The sequence below is a fragment of the Bufo bufo genome, chromosome 11 (genome assembly GCF_905171765.1).
Source record: "Bufo bufo chromosome 11, aBufBuf1.1, whole genome shotgun sequence".
Classification (NCBI taxonomy): Eukaryota; Metazoa; Chordata; class Amphibia; order Anura; family Bufonidae; genus Bufo; species Bufo bufo.
In genome coordinates, this window is record NC_053399.1 from 86,674,462 (window position 1) to 86,693,084 (window position 18,623).

At 42.4% G+C, this 18,623-nt stretch overlaps 1 protein-coding gene across 1 annotated transcript; it reads right to left on the minus strand.

The window, feature by feature from the left end:
* Nucleotides 1-1,540: 1,540 nt before the first annotated feature.
* LOC120982054 (receptor-interacting serine/threonine-protein kinase 3-like) lies at nt 1,541-15,176 on the minus strand. Its single transcript, XM_040411937.1, has 10 exons — nt 14,818-15,176; nt 11,216-11,543; nt 6,547-6,686; nt 5,656-5,705; nt 5,380-5,538; nt 4,277-4,383; nt 4,107-4,158; nt 3,424-3,515; nt 2,928-2,976; nt 1,541-2,135 (listed from the first exon to the last, which is right to left on the minus strand). Exons 1-10 carry the CDS (start codon nt 14,961-14,963, stop codon nt 1,912-1,914), a joined length of 1,347 nt encoding a protein of 448 aa, XP_040267871.1. The 5' UTR covers nt 14,964-15,176; the 3' UTR covers nt 1,541-1,911.
* Between the last annotated feature and the right edge of the window lie 3,447 nt (nt 15,177-18,623).

Genomic DNA, 18,623 nt, shown 5'->3' on the forward strand with positions numbered 1-18,623 from the left:
TTACTGGTTCTCTCGCTAAAGTCCCTGTTATTGCGATCTATGGCTAGGAACTACAACTCTGGCTATAGTGTCCACGAGTCTGGGGTGCATAGGGTGTCTTAACTTGTTTCCCCTTTGCAAAAGCAGGGTCTCAGACATTTTAAGCTGGGTTAAATTGATGTTTCTCTCTCTGTCTCATTGAAGCTATTCAAATCCTCATACTTTCTTTCTTTCTTTCTTTCATCTCCTGGAGCTTGTGGAGGTGACAGGGCTTAGGAGCACATGGAGATTACACCTTACCACCTCCATTCTGAAACTAAGGGGTGGAGCCAGCCCACACCCTGAGCTACAGAGAGGGCTGGGCAAGGACTGTTAACTCTTTCTCATGCTTAGACATACTAGGTGTACAGTACAATTACACCCCTTCCACTGGGGTACTGCATGAAAACACTAAGAAAAATATACAAAAATATAAACCAAAACATTTACAAAGTATAACAAGATGAAAGCACTAGGACATTATATGTATGGAAAGATATATTGAGTGCATATGACAATAAATAATTTTGAGGACATAAACAACGGAGCCAACCCATCTTCCCCAGGCAAGTGATCAGTATGGTTAAACCACCAGACTTTTACATGCAACAATGACTTATTTATAATTGCACAGACAATCATTAAGCAGTGGAGTGTAGGGAGTTTGGATGATTTTCAGAAATGACTGGTCAAAAAAGCTACAGATGGTTGACTAGAATCAAACCTTTCAAGACACCCAAGAAGCACACCTACAGTATAATTACATCATATTTTAAATGGATGTCCAAAATGTCATGGAGAGCTGATGGAAGCAATATACATTCCCACATCTGCATCAAATTTGAAGAGGCTCTATCTGCAGGTAGGAGTGAGATAGTGAATCGACTATGATGGGTGGTCAACGTCCTAGGGTTCCATCTCTGCAATGGGCAAGGACAGTTACTCTCCATTTGAGCAGGGAGATGTCATCCATGGAAAACATGACTATAGACAAATGTGAGGGTTTTGGCACCTGTGGTTTAATCTGATATATAATAAAGAATTGTTGTTTTAATTAATGGGGATCTGGGCTTAAAGTTAGAACCCATGGGTGGTTCAACCTCTGTTGGCTTTTTATGGCCATGCTTGGTGGAGATTAAATGCCTGAAAGACTATAGATGTGAATCAGCCATCTTTAGCTCTCTGAGTAAGGCCTGGAGGAGCCCAAACTACCGTGTATTCTAAAGAGCACTTTAGCAGCTTCATTCTATTACATATAAAACGTTTCTTGTGCCAGGAGGTTACTGGGATGGCTTCATTAGATGGCCTTAAAAGCCTGAGATTTTGCCAGGAAGGTATGACATAGTTCAAATTAGCGTAAAAATGTTCTCAATATCAGAATAATCTCACAAATATTAGCAAATGTATGGATGCTAACAGCTGGTTTGGTCTGGTGGGTGAGAAACTTAACATCTGTCTATCAAAGGTTGAAACTGTTGTTCAGGCAAACTCTGCATGTAGTGCACAGGTCCTATTCTACCTAGTAGGACCCATGCTTGGCATTGACTAGTTGTCTTGTCAGCCATTCCACAAGAGAGATTTAGAAGAAAAGAGTGGAAATGAGGACATCAAATTAGGAATGTCTGTTTCTCTATAAGTGTAAACACAGGTTTAGTGGGTAGACCTCATCAAAATGAGCTATCGTCCTGTTGCTGCTTCACACCACCACATCTTCTCTATTGATCCTCAGACAGGAAGGCCATTCCCTTATCTTGTAGGACACCCTTGACTTTGAGTTGCATTTTTCCATATGCTCCAGGTCAAATATGATGTCAGCTATATTGTGCTTCATGTACTGCTTTTCATAGCTTGTGCACAACCATCAGTTATGATTAAATTGAATTCAAGTTGTAGTCAGAACATTTTCTTAAAAATAGATGTTATTGTTTTAGGATCGTCCTTGTACTTTGTCACAATAACTTTCCTTGCTCTGCTCCCCAAGTCCTTCAAACTCTGGCTGCTATTGAGTTTCTCCTGCTCCTTTTTAGTTAAGAGGCCATTATTATGAAGCTTTTTCATTATCTTTTTATAGTCACCGGAACTCGTGATGGATGTTGCAATGTTATTCAGGTAAGCTTCTGAAATGAAAAGCAGACATTTAGCACATGCAGGAGCGATGTATAACATGTTACAAGATTTATAGAGCAAATATGTAGCAAAGCACGATAGACCTCATAAAAATTGGGCCTAGAGTCAGAAATATTACCTAGGCTAATCTAACCACTATTAAGACATTTGCTTCTTCTGAAGGACGCAATTACATGGACAGATTATAGGACATGAATGTTCCTGAGAATGTTTGTTCCTGATAATTTGTCCATGTAAATGTGTTGCCAATCACCTGACTAACACAGCAGATTATTAACACAGCACATAAAATTAGCATTTGTTGGCACCCCATTGCTGTGCGTAAACTGGTATCTGCTGCCGATAAACAATGAAACTGTATAGAGATGACCGATTGTAGTAACGAATCTTTCATCCCCATACAGAGGGGTTGATTTCTCTATGTAATTAGGCCATGGTTCCTTCCCAATCATTTCCCTGTTGGAGATGACTGCAGGGGTAAATCCTCTGAAAACAGAAGACCAGCACATATGGGATATAGGACCAAAGAAAATCTGGCCTAGGTCAAGAATGATCTTCTCAAGGAGGCCTTCTGGAAGGGTTTGATTATATTGCATTGTAGTTAATAGCCTCTATATGCTTTCTAGGGTGTCTTCCATGGCTGCCTTAGGCTTGCAATAACACCCATCTCTCTACAGTTCAATAGTGATTTTCATGGAAGGAACTTGGTATTGAACTTTAGAGTTTGGCTTTAGATTTCATCTGAATTGCTTATGGCTATATAATAAAGCATTGTTACCAACCTGTTGAAGAAATTTTGTCATCATCCTCAACGGCTTCTGAAGGTAAAAGCTGAAAAATAAAACAAAGTTTGAGTAAGCATCAGCTCAGTAAAATGGGCAATATTTACCGTAAATGCTAGTAAGATTTTCTGAAGACTTCTCTATTAGCACATTTTAGTCCCCCAAGAACATTCAAAAACTTGGAGATCAAACTAAGGTTTTTGGTGACCGAAAGGGATAAACTCAATATAATATAGAATAGGTAGTAATAATAATAGTATATCTGTGTATTCTATTAAACTGTGATAATCTTCTACTGGGAGTCAGATGATACATCTGATTTCCCCAAAAGGCCACAAGGAATGAATGGAATATACGACATGATCATCTATGGATATAGGATAGGATGTAGAGTGGGGTGTTTACTGTACGTGTCCTGTATGATAAATAATGTGCCTACCACCTATGCTGTTGCAGACCTTCCCTACTGGAAAGCTTTGTGCCATGGAGAACTCACCATATTGTCGTTCGTATCTTCTTTCTCTTCTGTTTTTTCATCCACTGAAGATGTTTCTACCTCCAATTCATCCTTTTGAGCATTTTCTAAATCTAAAAGAGACAGTTGTATTAGAAGAATTCATTTTCTGGACACCAGATTCAATGCAACCTTAATATGGAGTCGAGTATGAGGTTTTATTATAACATTGGGTTTTACATGTTATTATTGTGTGGAGCAGCCCTTTGTCCTTCAGGGTTTTAAATTCACTCATAAATAGTGCCAGAACTGCATCTGACCATCACTTCATGGGACATGTTAGGACTTTGCCTTCAGAACCCTTGCTGAGAATCTAGCACAATATATTTCTGAGGAGACAACTGCTAGGAGCACTTCATTCTCACAATATGATACATAGCCTTAAAAAGGGTATCCCTTTAAGCATTTGTTTCCATAAGTATTTATGGCATATCCTCCTATGGGACCTCATGGGAGTACAGGGATCTTGTGAACCGCATTAGACGATTAGCGACAGTTTTCACATTGAAATCAACATAGAAGCAGTCATGTTAGGGTGCAACTCTCTCCTTGGACATCTATAAGAGTCAAAAGAAACAAGCAAGAAGCTCTCCACTGACTTCAATGGGTCACTAGTTCCTGTTCTCACAATGGGTAAGAATTTTGTAGAAATAATTTTAACTGACCTTTGAGAAAATCCTCCAAAGAGATGCTAGAATGTTCAAATGTTACTGTTGACTAAAAAAAAAAAAAAGCAATCAGACATATTTTGGGTCGTATGTACATACGATGTAATAAAAGAAAGTACCAATGTTTGGAAGATAACAGCTACACATGACACTACTGCAGATTGTACCTCATCCTGGTAAGACGTCTTACAAAGAAGATCTTGAACCCTTCGAACAGCATCAACAACTTCATCTGTATATGCCTCAAACATCAATGATGTAGATTCACTACAGTCTTGTGGAAGAAACAGACATGGAAAAGGGACATTATGAAATGCAGAACCAAGGACAATACATGGAGCAGCGTCTTTATGTTTGTGTCATGACAATATAAGACAAAAAATATCTTCCTTTCTTGCTCAATATTGATGCTGAATTTCAAAAACAATATGGTTTGAAGCAAATTTCCTAAATTTGGACATGCTTTAAACAATGTCCAGTCAACGCTCTTTAAGAAAACCACCTAAAATTGTATAGAAAAATTGTCTTCTACAGGTGAGGTGGGCTAAATGAAAAGGGACATTTATGGAATTTAAGGGAAGTAAAAATCTGAAATGGAAAAATCTGGTTTAGGTCAAGGGTGGTCTCCTCAATGAGGTAATCTTTTGGTTCTCAAGTTGAAAATAACATAAATTACTCAGTATTTGTTTTTATTCATAATGGTACATTAGACATGAGAATTGGTTGACAAACTCTCTAAAGATTCGGTCTCCACAGTGAGGGAACCATGATTAGCAAAGTTTTTGTGTTGGATTTGACTACTTCCTTGGTCATAATGTTGGCAGGGTATGCATTACCTGCCCAGGCAATCAGATTCAGCATCCTCTATTTAGGTCCTCCATTGACATCATGACAGTCTTGAGTGCTCTTCATCACTACTATCTTGCCTGACTACTTGTTTCGAACTTTTTGACTACATTTCTATGCCTCACAATTTTGTTGTTGGAAACCAATTTCCTGTATCATGTGTGATCATCTGCTGATGGCCCAGCCTATACAGTACAACTATGTATAGTACAACTATTGTCATCAGTATGGGAGAAAGGTTTCTTGTTAAGCTTTACTTGTCCACCATTCTAAAAATATTTACAGCCTATGTTGGTCCAAAAAAAAGTGTAACACGGAAGTAGACCCAAACTAATCATTAGGAACACAGGTAAAATGTTTTTAGGTTTTACAAAGTGAGCCACATTACACCCTTAATTGAATTGAAAGTAGCCCATGTACTCACCATGGAAGCTTGGCCTATTATCTGCATTTTGATTCCAACATCTAATCATTAATTCTTTAACTTCAGGCACCATTCTGATATTGCTGTACTGGTCTAGAACACTAGCTCTAGGTCTTTGGCCTTCAACCACACAGCGCTGGATTACAGCCAAAGGTATACCTACAAAAGGGGAAGACAAACAAACATGGCATCTGTTGTATATTATGGCAACATAGAAGAAGAGATACAGTATTTTCCATAAATGTGCTCTGCCTGCGGCCAAGTACTGGGACCTACCAGGATAGGGTTCTTCACACGAGAACATTGTCCATGTTAAGATCCCATAGCTACAATTCAGAAAAACAATATAGAGATATCAATAACACAATTCCATCGTAAGCATCATCATATAACATCTAATGGTTGGTCTGATTTGTTTTCCTTGAGAATCCATTTAAAGGAGTATACCAATCAGACTTCCAATTGCCAAAGCAAGCAGAGTTGGATGTCATGTAAATGCCTGTGACCACTGATCAGGTGTCAATAAATACAGCCCTATTAGAGCTAATATAGCAGTGAGATAGCTGAAGAATGATGTACTTAAAGGGTAACTGTCATTTTTTATTTTATTTGCTAGTTTATTAGAGCTAGGCATGTATACCTGAGTTAGTCTGTCAATGATTGTCAAAAGATCTGTAATACCCTTAACAGCTTTCACTGTCCCTTTCCACTGCTCCCTTAAAAGACAGTTGCTATGGCTTGTCTGTTTTCCCTTTAGTATAAACAGAAGACGGAGGGGCGGTCCTTCACACTGCATGCCAGCAGTTTTGGCCTCAGAGAACTGGCAGAAGAGCCATCATGAGAAGGTCTTCATATTGTAAATGTTTAAACAGCCGTAACTAAGAGGAAAAACTCAAGGAAAACAGTGGTATGTGAAGAAACTAAAGATTGCTTTATGTATAATGCTGCTGCAGCAGTAACATATGCTAAAATTGATTTGTTGATGAAAACATGACAGTTACCCTTTAAGGATACAGAAGTCCTTTTGACTAGAGTTAACTTTTCATAGAAGAAAAGCTAGTTTAAGAGCATAGCCAAATTGCTGAATGTGTAAGCTAAATATAAAATAAACAAATATGATCTTTGCTGGGGTATTTATTATCTAGTAGAAAGTCAGTCATCTCTCACCTGTAAACATCAAAGGATCTGGCTGAGTAATAGTTGATGTCATTCAGAGCTTCTGGTGGCATGTATGATAAGGTGCCAGCAAACGATGGAGCTACAGAACTAGTTGCCCCAACAATCTTGGACAATCCAAAATCTGTGATCTTAAGAAAGAAGGAAAACATATAAACTGCATCCTACACAGAAGAATATCTGTCATTAGAAATGAGGGAATCTGATTCAGATTCTGTGTCATTCAATTTCGGAGAATCGAGGAGAAGATAGAGAGAGAGAGACTTTTCCAGTAGTTTTAGTTGTTCCTCAAGATGAAAATGTGTAAAAATGGATGAAAGAATGTGTGGCAGTATAAGATCCCACACTATACGGCAGGATCCTAAATTATCCAGAAGGACAGGAATGAGGTTTTACAACATGTTTTGGATTTGACCTTAAAGGGGTTATCCGGGTTCGGCGCTGAACCCGGACATTATACCTTCTTCACCCCAATGGCCTTTCTGAGTGAAGCATTGGAAAATGTCATGCTCCCCCTTGCCCGACGCTGCATCACAAAGGGCAAGGGCTGTTTGTTTACATTTTTACACTGCTAGGTGGAGGCTTTCACCTAGCAGTGATCCCGGTGACATTTGTGGCCGTTTTACAGGATAGGGCAGCACTAAAGACCACCCATTAGTCCCGGTGATGTCACCGGGCTCACTGCTAGGTGGAAGCTTCCGCCTAGCAGAAGCCCGTTATGTCACCGGATATTAAGAAAAAGCTCTTGCCCTGCGCAATGTAGCATAGGCAAGTGAGGACATCGGAGCATTGCTCCACTCAGAAGGGCTGGAGGGGTAAAGAACGGGTTATGTCCAAGTTCAGAGCTTTAACCCCTTTAAGCCTTCCTCAGGCACAATCAATAAAACTAGACCGGACAAAAATTATATAGGGCCTGAAGATGGTAAAAAGAGTGGGCTTGAGTGTTGCCGACGAATACAATAAGAAGATACTATATATTTACCCAATCTGGTCACACAGAAGACCAGAAATAAAATAATAAAGTTTAAAAATCTTGCAGTTATCTTTCTTTTTTGGCCGATTCCAGACCCCTAATAATTATGTCACCCTTTGTTTTACAACTTATAGGCATACACAAGTATAGGTCATAGACAATAAATTTAAACCGCTTGACATATTTAGTTGTCTTTTTATTCTTTTTTGATGTAACCTCCCAGTCATTGGATTTGAAGTTATATTGTAAGGGTCAAGGTCGGAACCCAAACATGGCATGTCACATGTCCAATAGAGAAGATCCTTTCTTTAAATTTACCTCCAGCTTATTCCTCTCTTTCCTGAGATTAAGCTGCGCTGCTTTTTTTTTTTTTTTTATGGACAATACTGTTAGAGAAAAAAAGAGCTCCATCTGGTGGATAAAATAGGGTGGCTTGAATCATATTGATCTGCCAGGACATTTGATCACCACATCTAGATGCACAATATGGAGTTGTACCCATAAATTGCACAACATCTTCCGTGAGAGCCAGTACCATTGGTCCCCTTATCACACCCATGAGGACAGCTATAATACGCGGTCAAGGAGCTAAGATGAACAGGCGATGGACTTTGGAAGAAGCATGTCAAGCTGCATCTTGAAGAGCAATGCGTACACTATGACTGTAGCCTGCTCCCCATGCATTTATTGGAGCACATTGGGAACCAGGAGAGATATAATACAGTGTGGGCTCAGCACGCATGTGGAGCCTGCATTCCCTGAATTTAATGGAGGCCAGTTCGGCACCAGTGGAGGTGGTATTTAGTGTAGGTTCCTGTCCTGAAGAGATCGCCTTAACGCTGGCAGACAGGCACAAATGATTTTTGTACAAAATGTATTTGCCAAGAACAACCTCACATTTATAACGTAGCATTAGAATATTTTCTATAGTGAGTATGGCACCATTATATTTACTTTATTATTTGTGTTTGCAGAGTGCTGTTGCATTGTGTTTGTTCTTGCTTGTACACTGTGACACCTGTAATTTATTCTAGCTACTGCTTATTCAGGAACAGTTATGGTATCATGGTAGAAATTCAGGAACTTTATAAGGTTACCCCCTTACCAGGGGCATAGCTAAAGGCTCACAGGTCCTGGTGCAAGATTCAGCTTGGGCCCCCATTCCCTTAGTGCTTGTTGGCAAAGGGCAGGGGAGCACATAGCCTTTCTGCTGCCAGAGGCAAACATTGAAAGGGCACCCCCTCATGCCATATTCTTGACCTAACCCCTTCCCTCCAGCAAGAGGTGTAAATTGACCAGCATGCACTTTCTATAATGCCAGTGTCTTATGTGGCACAAGGGTTTTTGGGCCCCCTCAGGCTCCTGGGCCCGGCAGCAACTGCTACCTCTGCACCCCCTATAGCTACGCGCCTGTCCCTTAGATTTCCGAGACCTCATCCCCACTAAACATTTTGGAAAGTGATGGAAATGGTTGAGTGAAAGGAGACTGTAGCATCTCCTGCTTTGCAGCAAGTTATTGTCATGTTCACATTGTACCATTGCATCCTTGGTATATTTTTTGTGGCATCCATGCTCCAATAATGTATTGGGTTTGTTCTATAGGGGGAACCTTGGTCCATTGTCTACTAGGTAGATGTCCAATATATAATACTAATCTAAGGTATGTAGCTATGTTTTCTTGGAAGCAGTCTACCACCAATATGCCATAAACTTATGATAAGTAGGACCTTCACCAATCCTGAACATGATGGGGCTACAGCATTTTATCACAGGTTTCTGTGCTGCAGTTCCCTGCATAGATGGTGGGTGAAGCCCTGGTTTGCAGAGAAGCCCACTGAAGATGCATAGTGCTAAATCAGCTCTGCAGCCCCTTTATCCTCAGTCCTCCACCGGTCATAAAGTGGGTTATATCCAAGCAGTATGCCATCACTTTACAAGGTGGAAATACCCCTTTAACGTATAAATTTACACAAAAAATACACATACACTGTGTGCAGAATTATTAGGCAAATGAGTATTTTGACCACATCATCCTCTTTATGCATGTTGTCTTACTCCAAGCTGTATAGGCTCGAAAGCCTACTACCAATTAAGCATATTAGGTGATGTGCATCTCTGTAATGAGAAGGGGTGTGGTCTAATGACATCAACACCCTATATCAGGTGTGCATAATTATCAGGCAACTTCCTTTCCTTTGGCAAAATGGGTCAAAAGAAGGACTTGACAGGCTCAGAAAAGTCAAAAATAGTGAGATATCTTGCAGAGGGATGCAGCACTCTTCAAATTGCAAAGCTTCTGAAGCGTGATCATCGAACAATCAAGCGTTTCATTCAAAATAGTCAACAGGGTCGCAAGAAGCGTGTGGAAAAACCAAGGCGCAAAATAACTGCCCATGAACTGAGAAAAGTCAAGCGTGCAGCTGCCAAGATGCCACTTGCCACCAGTTTGGCCATATTTCAGAGCTGCAACATCACTGGAGTGCCCAAAAGCACAAGGTGTGCAATACTCAGAGACATGGCCAAGGTAAGAAAGGCTGAAAGACGACCACCACTGAACAAGACACACAAGCTGAAACGTCAAGACTGGGCCAAGAAATATCTCAAGACTGATTTTTCTAAGGTTTTATGGACTGATGAAATGAGAGTGAGTCTTGATGGGCCAGATGGATGGGCCCGTGGCTGGATTGGTAAAGGGCAGAGAGCTCCAGTCCGACTCAGACGCCAGCAAGGTGGAGGTGGAGTACTGGTTTGGGCTGGTATCATCAAAGATGAGCTTGTGGGGCCTTTTCGGGTTGAGGATGGAGTCAAGCTCAACTCCCAGTCCTACTGCCAGTTTCTGGAAGACACCTTCTTCAAGCAGTGGTACAGGAAGAAGTCTGCATCCTTCAAGAAAAACATGATTTTCATGCAGGACAATGCTCCATCACACGCGTCCAAGTACTCCACAGCGTGGCTGGCAAGAAAGGGTATAAAAGAAGAAAATCTAATGACATGGCCTCCTTGTTCACCTGATCTGAACCCCATTGAGAACCTGTGGTCCATCATCAAATGTGAGATTTACAAGGAGGGAAAACAGTACACCTCTCTGAACAGTGTCTGGGAGGCTGTGGTTGCTGCTGCACGCAATGTTGATGGTGGACAGATCAAAACACTGACAGAATCCATGGATGGCAGGCTTTTGAGTGTCCTTGCAAAGAAAGGTGGCTATATTGGTCACTGATTTGTTTTTGTTTTGTTTTTGAATGTCAGAAATGTATATTTGTGAATGTTGAGATGTTATATTGGTTTCACTGGTAAAAATAAATAATTGAAATGGGTATATATTTGTTTTTTGTTAAGTTGCCTAATAATTATGCACAGTAATAGTCACCTGCACACACAGATATCCCCCTAAAATAGCTAAAACTAAAAACAAACTAAAAACTACTTCCAAAAATATTCAGCTTTGATATTAATGAGTTTTTTGGGTTCATTGAGAACATGGTTGTTGTTCAATAATAAAATTAATCCTCAAAAATACAACTTGCCTAATAATTCTGCACTCCCTGTACAATGACTTTACCTACATCACCATAGCGGTTATTCTCGCTTTCTTTTAGCTCAGGCTACCTATATCAAATCCGTAATTCTGGTCCTGGGACAGTATGATGCCGGTTGTAGTTGGCATTGGAAAGTCACATGAATTACCTGTGCATCTAAGTGCCTGCTTAACAGTACATTGGAAGGCTTCAGGTCTCGATGGATGATTGGTGGGTCAAGGCTGTGCAGATAGTTCATTCCCAGGCCCACCTGGTGGAGAATCTGGAACCTCAAGGCCCAGGGAACATCAGGGATATTGTCAAAGAGAGACCGTAAAGAGCCGTAGGGCATGTACTCCATGACCAGTCCATGTTCAATAAGATTTCCTTCAAGTTTCTCATACACACCAATGAGGCGGAGCACGTGAGGGTTGCTGGCCTTCTGCATTACATCTCGTTCTTTCTTTAGATCCCTCATGAATCTTGCCAGGTTGGAGCTGGAATAAAAGCATATATCAATACATATGAATGGTCAACCATCATAACATGGAATGAAAAGGTCTTCCAGCCCAGGCATGTTTTTGCTTCATTATTTTTGGAGCTCTTGGCTCCATTATTCCCATAGGCTTGAGCATCCTCCTCTCCATTGGACAGTATAGAGACTGCGTGACTATCAACCAGCAAACAGGGGCAACTGGACCACCGATCTCCTCAATGTTGAGAGCCAAACCTATGAGGAATTTGTCTCTTTTTTGTGAGAACAATCTTATTTAATAAGGTATACTTTTATGGAAAATTTTTATTTATTACACGTATTTTTTGCTGAAACACAACATTCAGAGGCCTGAATATCAGGAAAGCATAGAAAAGAGAGGAAAGGTAGACAGGTTGAGGTTGATAGAGGACTCCTGCAATGCCCCTCAATGGACTGTACCTCAATATCTGCCTTAGAATTACTACTTTTAATAATCCTTTAACTATCCAACACGTTTCCACACCACCCTTTTAATTGGTGCATCCTCAAGGGTGATAAAGTGGAGCAGTCAATGTGTTTGGACCATCAGACCACAAATCATGATTCAACATTTTGTTCTGGCACACCAGGGCCATTTTTTGCAAATCTGACATGTGTCACTTTATGTGGTAATAACTTTGGAACACTTTTACTTATCCAAGCCACTCTGAGACTGTTTTCTCGTGGCACATTGTACTTCACGACAATGCTAAATTTGAGTCAATATATTTTCCCTTTATTTATAAAAATATCCCAAATCTACCAAAAATTTGGAAAAATTCACAATTTTCTAAATTTGAATTTCTCTACTTTTAAGGCCTCTTTCACGCGACCGTGTGTCCCCCTTGGCCGTATTGCGGCCCACATACAGCGGGTCCGCAAAAAAACGGGGCACCGGCCGTGTGCATTCCGCATCACGGATGTGGACCCATTCACTTGAATTTACTAAGGAGTGCTTTCGCGGGGTTCCGTTCTATGCTTTCGTTCAACAAAAAGATAGAATTTGTTCTATCTTTTCGCAGGACGGAGGGATCGCGGACCCCATTCAAGTGAATGGGTCCGCGATCTGCATGTGGCTGGCCCACGGCTCGTGCATTGTGGACCGCAATTTGCGGTCCGTAGCATGGGCACGGCCATCACACGACAGACAGATTGTAATGCCTCATAAAATAGTTATCATTCCCCATATGTCTGCTTTATGTTGGCATCATTTTGTAAATGTAATTTTATTTCTTTAGGACGTTAGAAGGCTTAGAAGTTTAGAAGCCATTTTTAAAATTTTCAACAAAATTTCCAAAACCATTTTTTTAAGAACCAATTCAGTTCTAAAGTGATTTTGAGGGGCTTACGTAATGGAAACCCCCCATAAATGACCCCATTTCATTTTTTATGCAGATTTTTCATGTTAATCAATTTTTTCTTGCAGCACAGCAAGGGTCAACAGCAAAATAAACCTCAATATACATTACTCTGATTCTGCAGTTTACAGAAATACCCCATATGTGGTGTTAAACTTCTCTATGGGCACGTGGCAGTGGTCAGGAGGAAAGGAGCGCCATATGGATTTTGGAGGCATATTTTGCTAGAATGGTTTTTGGGCACCATTCATTTTGCATTTGAAGAGACCCTGACATACCCCTACAGTGGAAACCCTCAAAAAGTGAGCCCAATTTTGGAAATTACACCCTTCCAAGAATATATTAAGGGGGTACTGAGCACTTTGAGCCTCCTAAGCGTTTTATGGAATTTGAAAACACTTGGCTATGAAAATGAAAAGTTTTATTTCTTCCAATAAAATGTTGCTTTAGCCCGAAATTTTTCATTTTCACAAGGGGTAACAGAAGAAAAAGCACCCCATAATTTGTTACCCATTTTCTCCTGAATACGGCAACACCCCATATGTGGTGGTAAACTGTTGTGGGGGCACATGGCAGGACTGGGCGCCATTGGTTTTTATTTTTTGAGTGATTGTCTTATGTGGGGGCTCATTGTTTGTGGGATGAGGTGACCTTTTCATTGGTACCATTTTAGGGTACATAAGACTTTTTGATCGCTTGGCATAGTTTTTTTTATTTATTTTTACAGTATTCACCTCAGGGGGCATATAATGTGATATTTTTATAGAGCAGATTGTTACGGACGTGGCGATACCTAATAAATCTATTATTTTTATTAAGTTTTACACAGTAAATGCATTTTTGAACAGAATGAAATCTTGTTTTTGTGTTGCAATTTTTTGAGCGCCATATATATTTTTTTTCTGCCGATTGTCTTAGGTAGGGTCTCATTTTTTGTGGCATGAGATGGCGGTTTCAATGGTACAAATTCAAGACAGCAGCGCAGGGACCTGATGGGGAAGGGGGCTCCCTACACACACCCCGCGGTCAGCACTGACCGTGGCATAGTGAGGGTTAATGCGCCTGCATCTGTATTTTCACTGATGCCGGCGCATACAGCAGGGGTCCGGCTAACGAGAGCAGCCTGTCCCCTGCAGCTGGGCGGGCGCAGCTCATGCACCCGCCCGATCAGCGCGCCGTAGTACTACAGCGCTGGTCAGGAAGGGGTTAAATAGCAATTCTATAGCATCCTTTCTAAGAACTCTGCGGCTCTATTATGTGCAGCAATGTGCTCTTACATCTCTTCCTGTGTGATCGAAAGTGAAAGTCTCTTATACCGTGAAATTCTCACTTCCTCTGCAGATACGTTACCGACTCGAAGAGATATCTCTTGAGAAAGCAGTCCTCCATTGCACAATACTTTTTTGATTAGTCCAGCTACATCTGTGTATTTAGACCAAGTTATTTGCAAAGTATGCACAGATGTAGCAGCGCTGAGTTTGTCGTTTCAACCAGTTCAATGAAATATCATACAACGATTATAGCACAGTAAGTGGCTGGCCATAACAGGGCACCAGTTAGATGAGAAACATGAAATTTTGACCTCCCTTCTATATAGAGCTTATCATGGTTCGTGAACAGAATGCCAGAATTGCAGTGAGCACTGACACACAAGCAAAGGAATGGGCGATGTAATGCTGTGCAACAATTCAGATTTAAAGGAGTTGTTCCATCTTATTAAAGTGATCGCTAGGAGATAGAACATCCAGATCTACCTTCCATGATTTTGATGCACTCGAATGTCTTTGGTGGGGGGGTCTGGAACCCCAACCACTTTTCATTATCAGGAACGGTGGGGGTTCCAGACCCTCATCAAAAATCGTGTATCGGCAGTCCAGTAGGAATAATAATGTTACCTACCTGTTTGACCCCTGGATCATCTTCAGTGCAACCTCCATACTCAGCATCTTGCTCCGTCCTCTGTATACAAGTCCAAATCCCCCGGAGCCCACCAGCTGCAGCCCCTCCAAATCCCCAGACGGTAGAAGCATTATGCTGCCTGCCATGTTTAGTGACAGCAAGGACTGGGTGATCAAAGAACAGGGACCACAAGTCACCCACAAGGAGAGCAGAGTTCTGTCCTGTCTGCACTGCCGCAGTAGTAGTCGGAGTGGTGGCTGCTCTTATCTTCTGGGTTCCTGTCAGGCCTCTGTGACAAAAGTAAAGGTTAGACACGTGGTGAATGGTTTATGTGACTGATTGCTGGGAAATTCCAGCCCTGTGCTGGGAATTCTACCATCCCCACTCTTTGATCCTCAGCCCATCCTCCACTGATGAGGTAATATTTACTGTTGGTAAATATTTAACCCTCCAGGAGGCAGCCAATTTTGGAATTTACACATCAGGGCTTGTTTTTTTTGTATCATCGTTTTTAATGTCACCATAACTTTATTCTACGGGTTACTACAATTATAGAAATACCACATTTACAGGGTTTTATTATGTTTCGGTACTTTTAAAAATGTAAAAAATGTTCTAAAATAAATAAAAAAATAAAAAATATTGCAGTGTCGCCATATTCTGATGCCCCTAACTAGGGATGAGCGAATCGACTTCTACTACATCTATAGTTGCACTGAGGGTAAATAAAAACGCGAGACTTAGCGCAAGAACGTCAAATTAATTTGTACTGTAAAAAAACATTTCCCGAACTCAGGTTTGGTTCCAAGTGGTACCTTGTGTAGGAAGGCGCAAGGGTCCGTCGTTGATATCCCCTGACAAAATGGAGGCGGTCGTGAAAGCCCTCATGGAGGCTAACTTGCAGCAGCGGGAGGCAAACAAGCAGCAGCAGGAAACCAACCAGCTGCTATTACAGCATATTATGGCATTACAAGCGGCAAGAGCGTCCTAGCACATCCACGATGCCCGTGCGGTGATCCCTAAGATTACCCAATCGGACGACGTCGAGACGTATCTGGCGGTGTTCGAAAAGGTGGCTGTGCGGGAGAAGTTACCCATAGACCAATGGGCTGAGATAATCGCTCTGTTCCTGGCGTCTGGACCCCAGCAGGTGTTTTTCAACCTACCAGCTGAGCAAGCGGCCGACTACCTGTCCATAAAAGGTGACATTCTGGCAATACTGGGGGTGAATGTGTTGGTGCATCAGTGGGAATTTACCCCGGCTGAACAAGTCGGACCGCAGTATTATGATCCGCTACACCAACTGCAAAAATGGCTGTAGCCTGATGTACTGAGTCCCACTGCTATGCTGGACCGCCTGTTGGCGGATGTGTTCTGGAGGGCTTTGCCGTACCCTCTCCAGCACTGGATCAGCCAGGTGTCTCCTGATAATGCCCTAGAGATGGTCGACCTGGTGGAGCGCTACGAGGCCACCAGAAATCTGCAGGGGAGGTTCTTTTGGGAGGGGGCTGTCAAACCCTAGAAATCTCCACCCCTGGCCCGGCGGCTGGTGCCAGCCAAACCCGCCCAGGATGTACCCCCTGCAGACCCAGTCCCGGTGGTCTGCTGGCGGTGGCACTAGCCTGGACACATAAGGGCCGACTGTCCCCATCGGGGTGAACCCATGGACACTAACTTTGGCTACCGCCCCTCAATGTATGCCAGGAGGCTGTGTACATCCGGTAACCCCGAGACAATAGTCACCTGTGCCAGGTGCAAGTGGGAGATACCCTGACAGTGGCACTGCTGGACTCAGGGAGCCTGGTGTCCCTGGTAAGAGCTGCCCTGGTGCGCCCCGCCGAGTATACTGGCCGAAAAAGTAGTCGTAGTGTGCATCCATGGAGACTTAAAGGACTATCCCACCGCCCTGGTGTCACTATCCACTGTGGCCGGCACGTGGACTCATGAGGTGGCCATCGCCACAAAGTTGCACTATGAACTAATAATTGGGAGAGACTTTCCCGGCACTATGGCCGGATACGAAAGTTACCGATACCCGGGAGACAGATGTGACCCTAGCAGAGTGGCCCGGCTGAGGGGGGAGACCAGAACCCTGGGAACCTGAATCTGAAGGGCGAAGGAATGCGCAAGGGTCAGTCTTTGACAGAAGGTATGCGTCACCGAGATTCCGGGCCTCGGTGAGGTAAGAGCCGGTAATTTTAAGTGTCAGCGGCAGTTAGTGCTGTCTGACACTATTTGTTATTTAGTATGGCTGTAAAGCCGATCCGAGCCGGCTCTTACTGGGAACAGCCAAAGTGCAGGGTGGGTGGCTTCTCCCCACGCTCCAGGCAGGGTTTAAAATAAAAAAATAAAAAACAGCCAACAGTCTCAGCTGTGTGGATTACCTCCCTCTGGCAGTGGAGCTATCTGTGCTGAGGTCTGAAGACCGTGTGTCAGGCGAGCAGGCCGCCTTACAGCCTGCAAGTGGACTTTCTGAGGCTGAGCATTAAGCCAGGTGTAAACTGACACCAAGGATTCCAGGTGACCATTGTTTTGTCTTGCTGTGAACAAGCACAAAGACTATATGTTATTATGTTTTGCTGTGTGTGAACAAGCACCAAGACTGTTGTGTTTTTCCTGAGTGTGAATAAAACACTGAAGTTGATTTACAACCTGGTTCTTTGCCTCTATACTGCATCCGCTAACCTGCCTACCAGAGCAAAACCCCACAGTACAAATTAATTTATGACGTTACTGCATGAAGTCTCGCGAGACTTCGCAAAGCAATAACTTCGGCTCATCTGAGCCAATACATTCTAATACTGTACGGAGCAGGAGCTCCGAAGTTTTATGCGAATCAACTTCGGATGTTTCATCCGAAGTCGATTCGCTCATCCCTAGCCCTAACGTTTTTATTTATCCTCAGTGTAACTACAGATGTAGCAGAACTAAAAACCATTGAAAGAGTAAATTTTCTTTCCAGTTTTTCTTAAAGGCATGGTCTAAGAATGCGGGGTGGGTTGGGAATAACCCCCCCACCGTGGCCAGATTTGTAAATGGTGCTGGCTCCCCCCTCCTTCTCCTCCAAGCCTGTGATGCTCTTCCTGGCTCACATCGTCACAGCCAATCACTGGCCTGTGATTGGCTGCAGCAGTGTGAAACTGGATATTTACAGTGAGGAACCCCAACGGAGCATCGCAGTCCTGGAGAAGGAGCGGGGAGATAGCGCTGGGAAGTAGGTAACCCTTCCTTTACAGGTCCGTCCAAGTATGGGGGTTGCCAAAAACTCCACATTCTCACACAACCCCTTTAAAGCATTAACCGTATCTTGTAACTCAGCTATATCTGTATGTGAGGGCTCATTTTTGGAATTTTCTTTACAGCATTCACTGAGCATGATAAATTCTATTATATTTCAGATATTTTTGGATATGGTGATACCCATTTATAATTTTTGTAAAGAAATAAATGGGGGAAAATAGTTTACCTATTCATATTTTTGGTTTATTTCATATGGCTAAAACTTTTTTTTTTTTAGTCCCTTTAGGGGACTTAAACTTGTCATCGATTTTGCCATTCATAGCCAAAGGCAGGGTGTAATGGGAGCGACACATGGGAGGCACGCGTCGCAGGGGTGCTGAACGGAGGCCAGAGAGAGTCCGCTTATCCCAGAACGCTCCTAATTTTATTCGCCTGGGGGTATAATTTCCTAGTTTTCTTTGGGTGTAATGGCAACACCCCCGTTGCTCCTAGAGGCTCATTTGCATGTATTAAAACATTAGTTTTCTCAGCAACGTGGGACCAACGCAAATGCCTTCAATGGAACA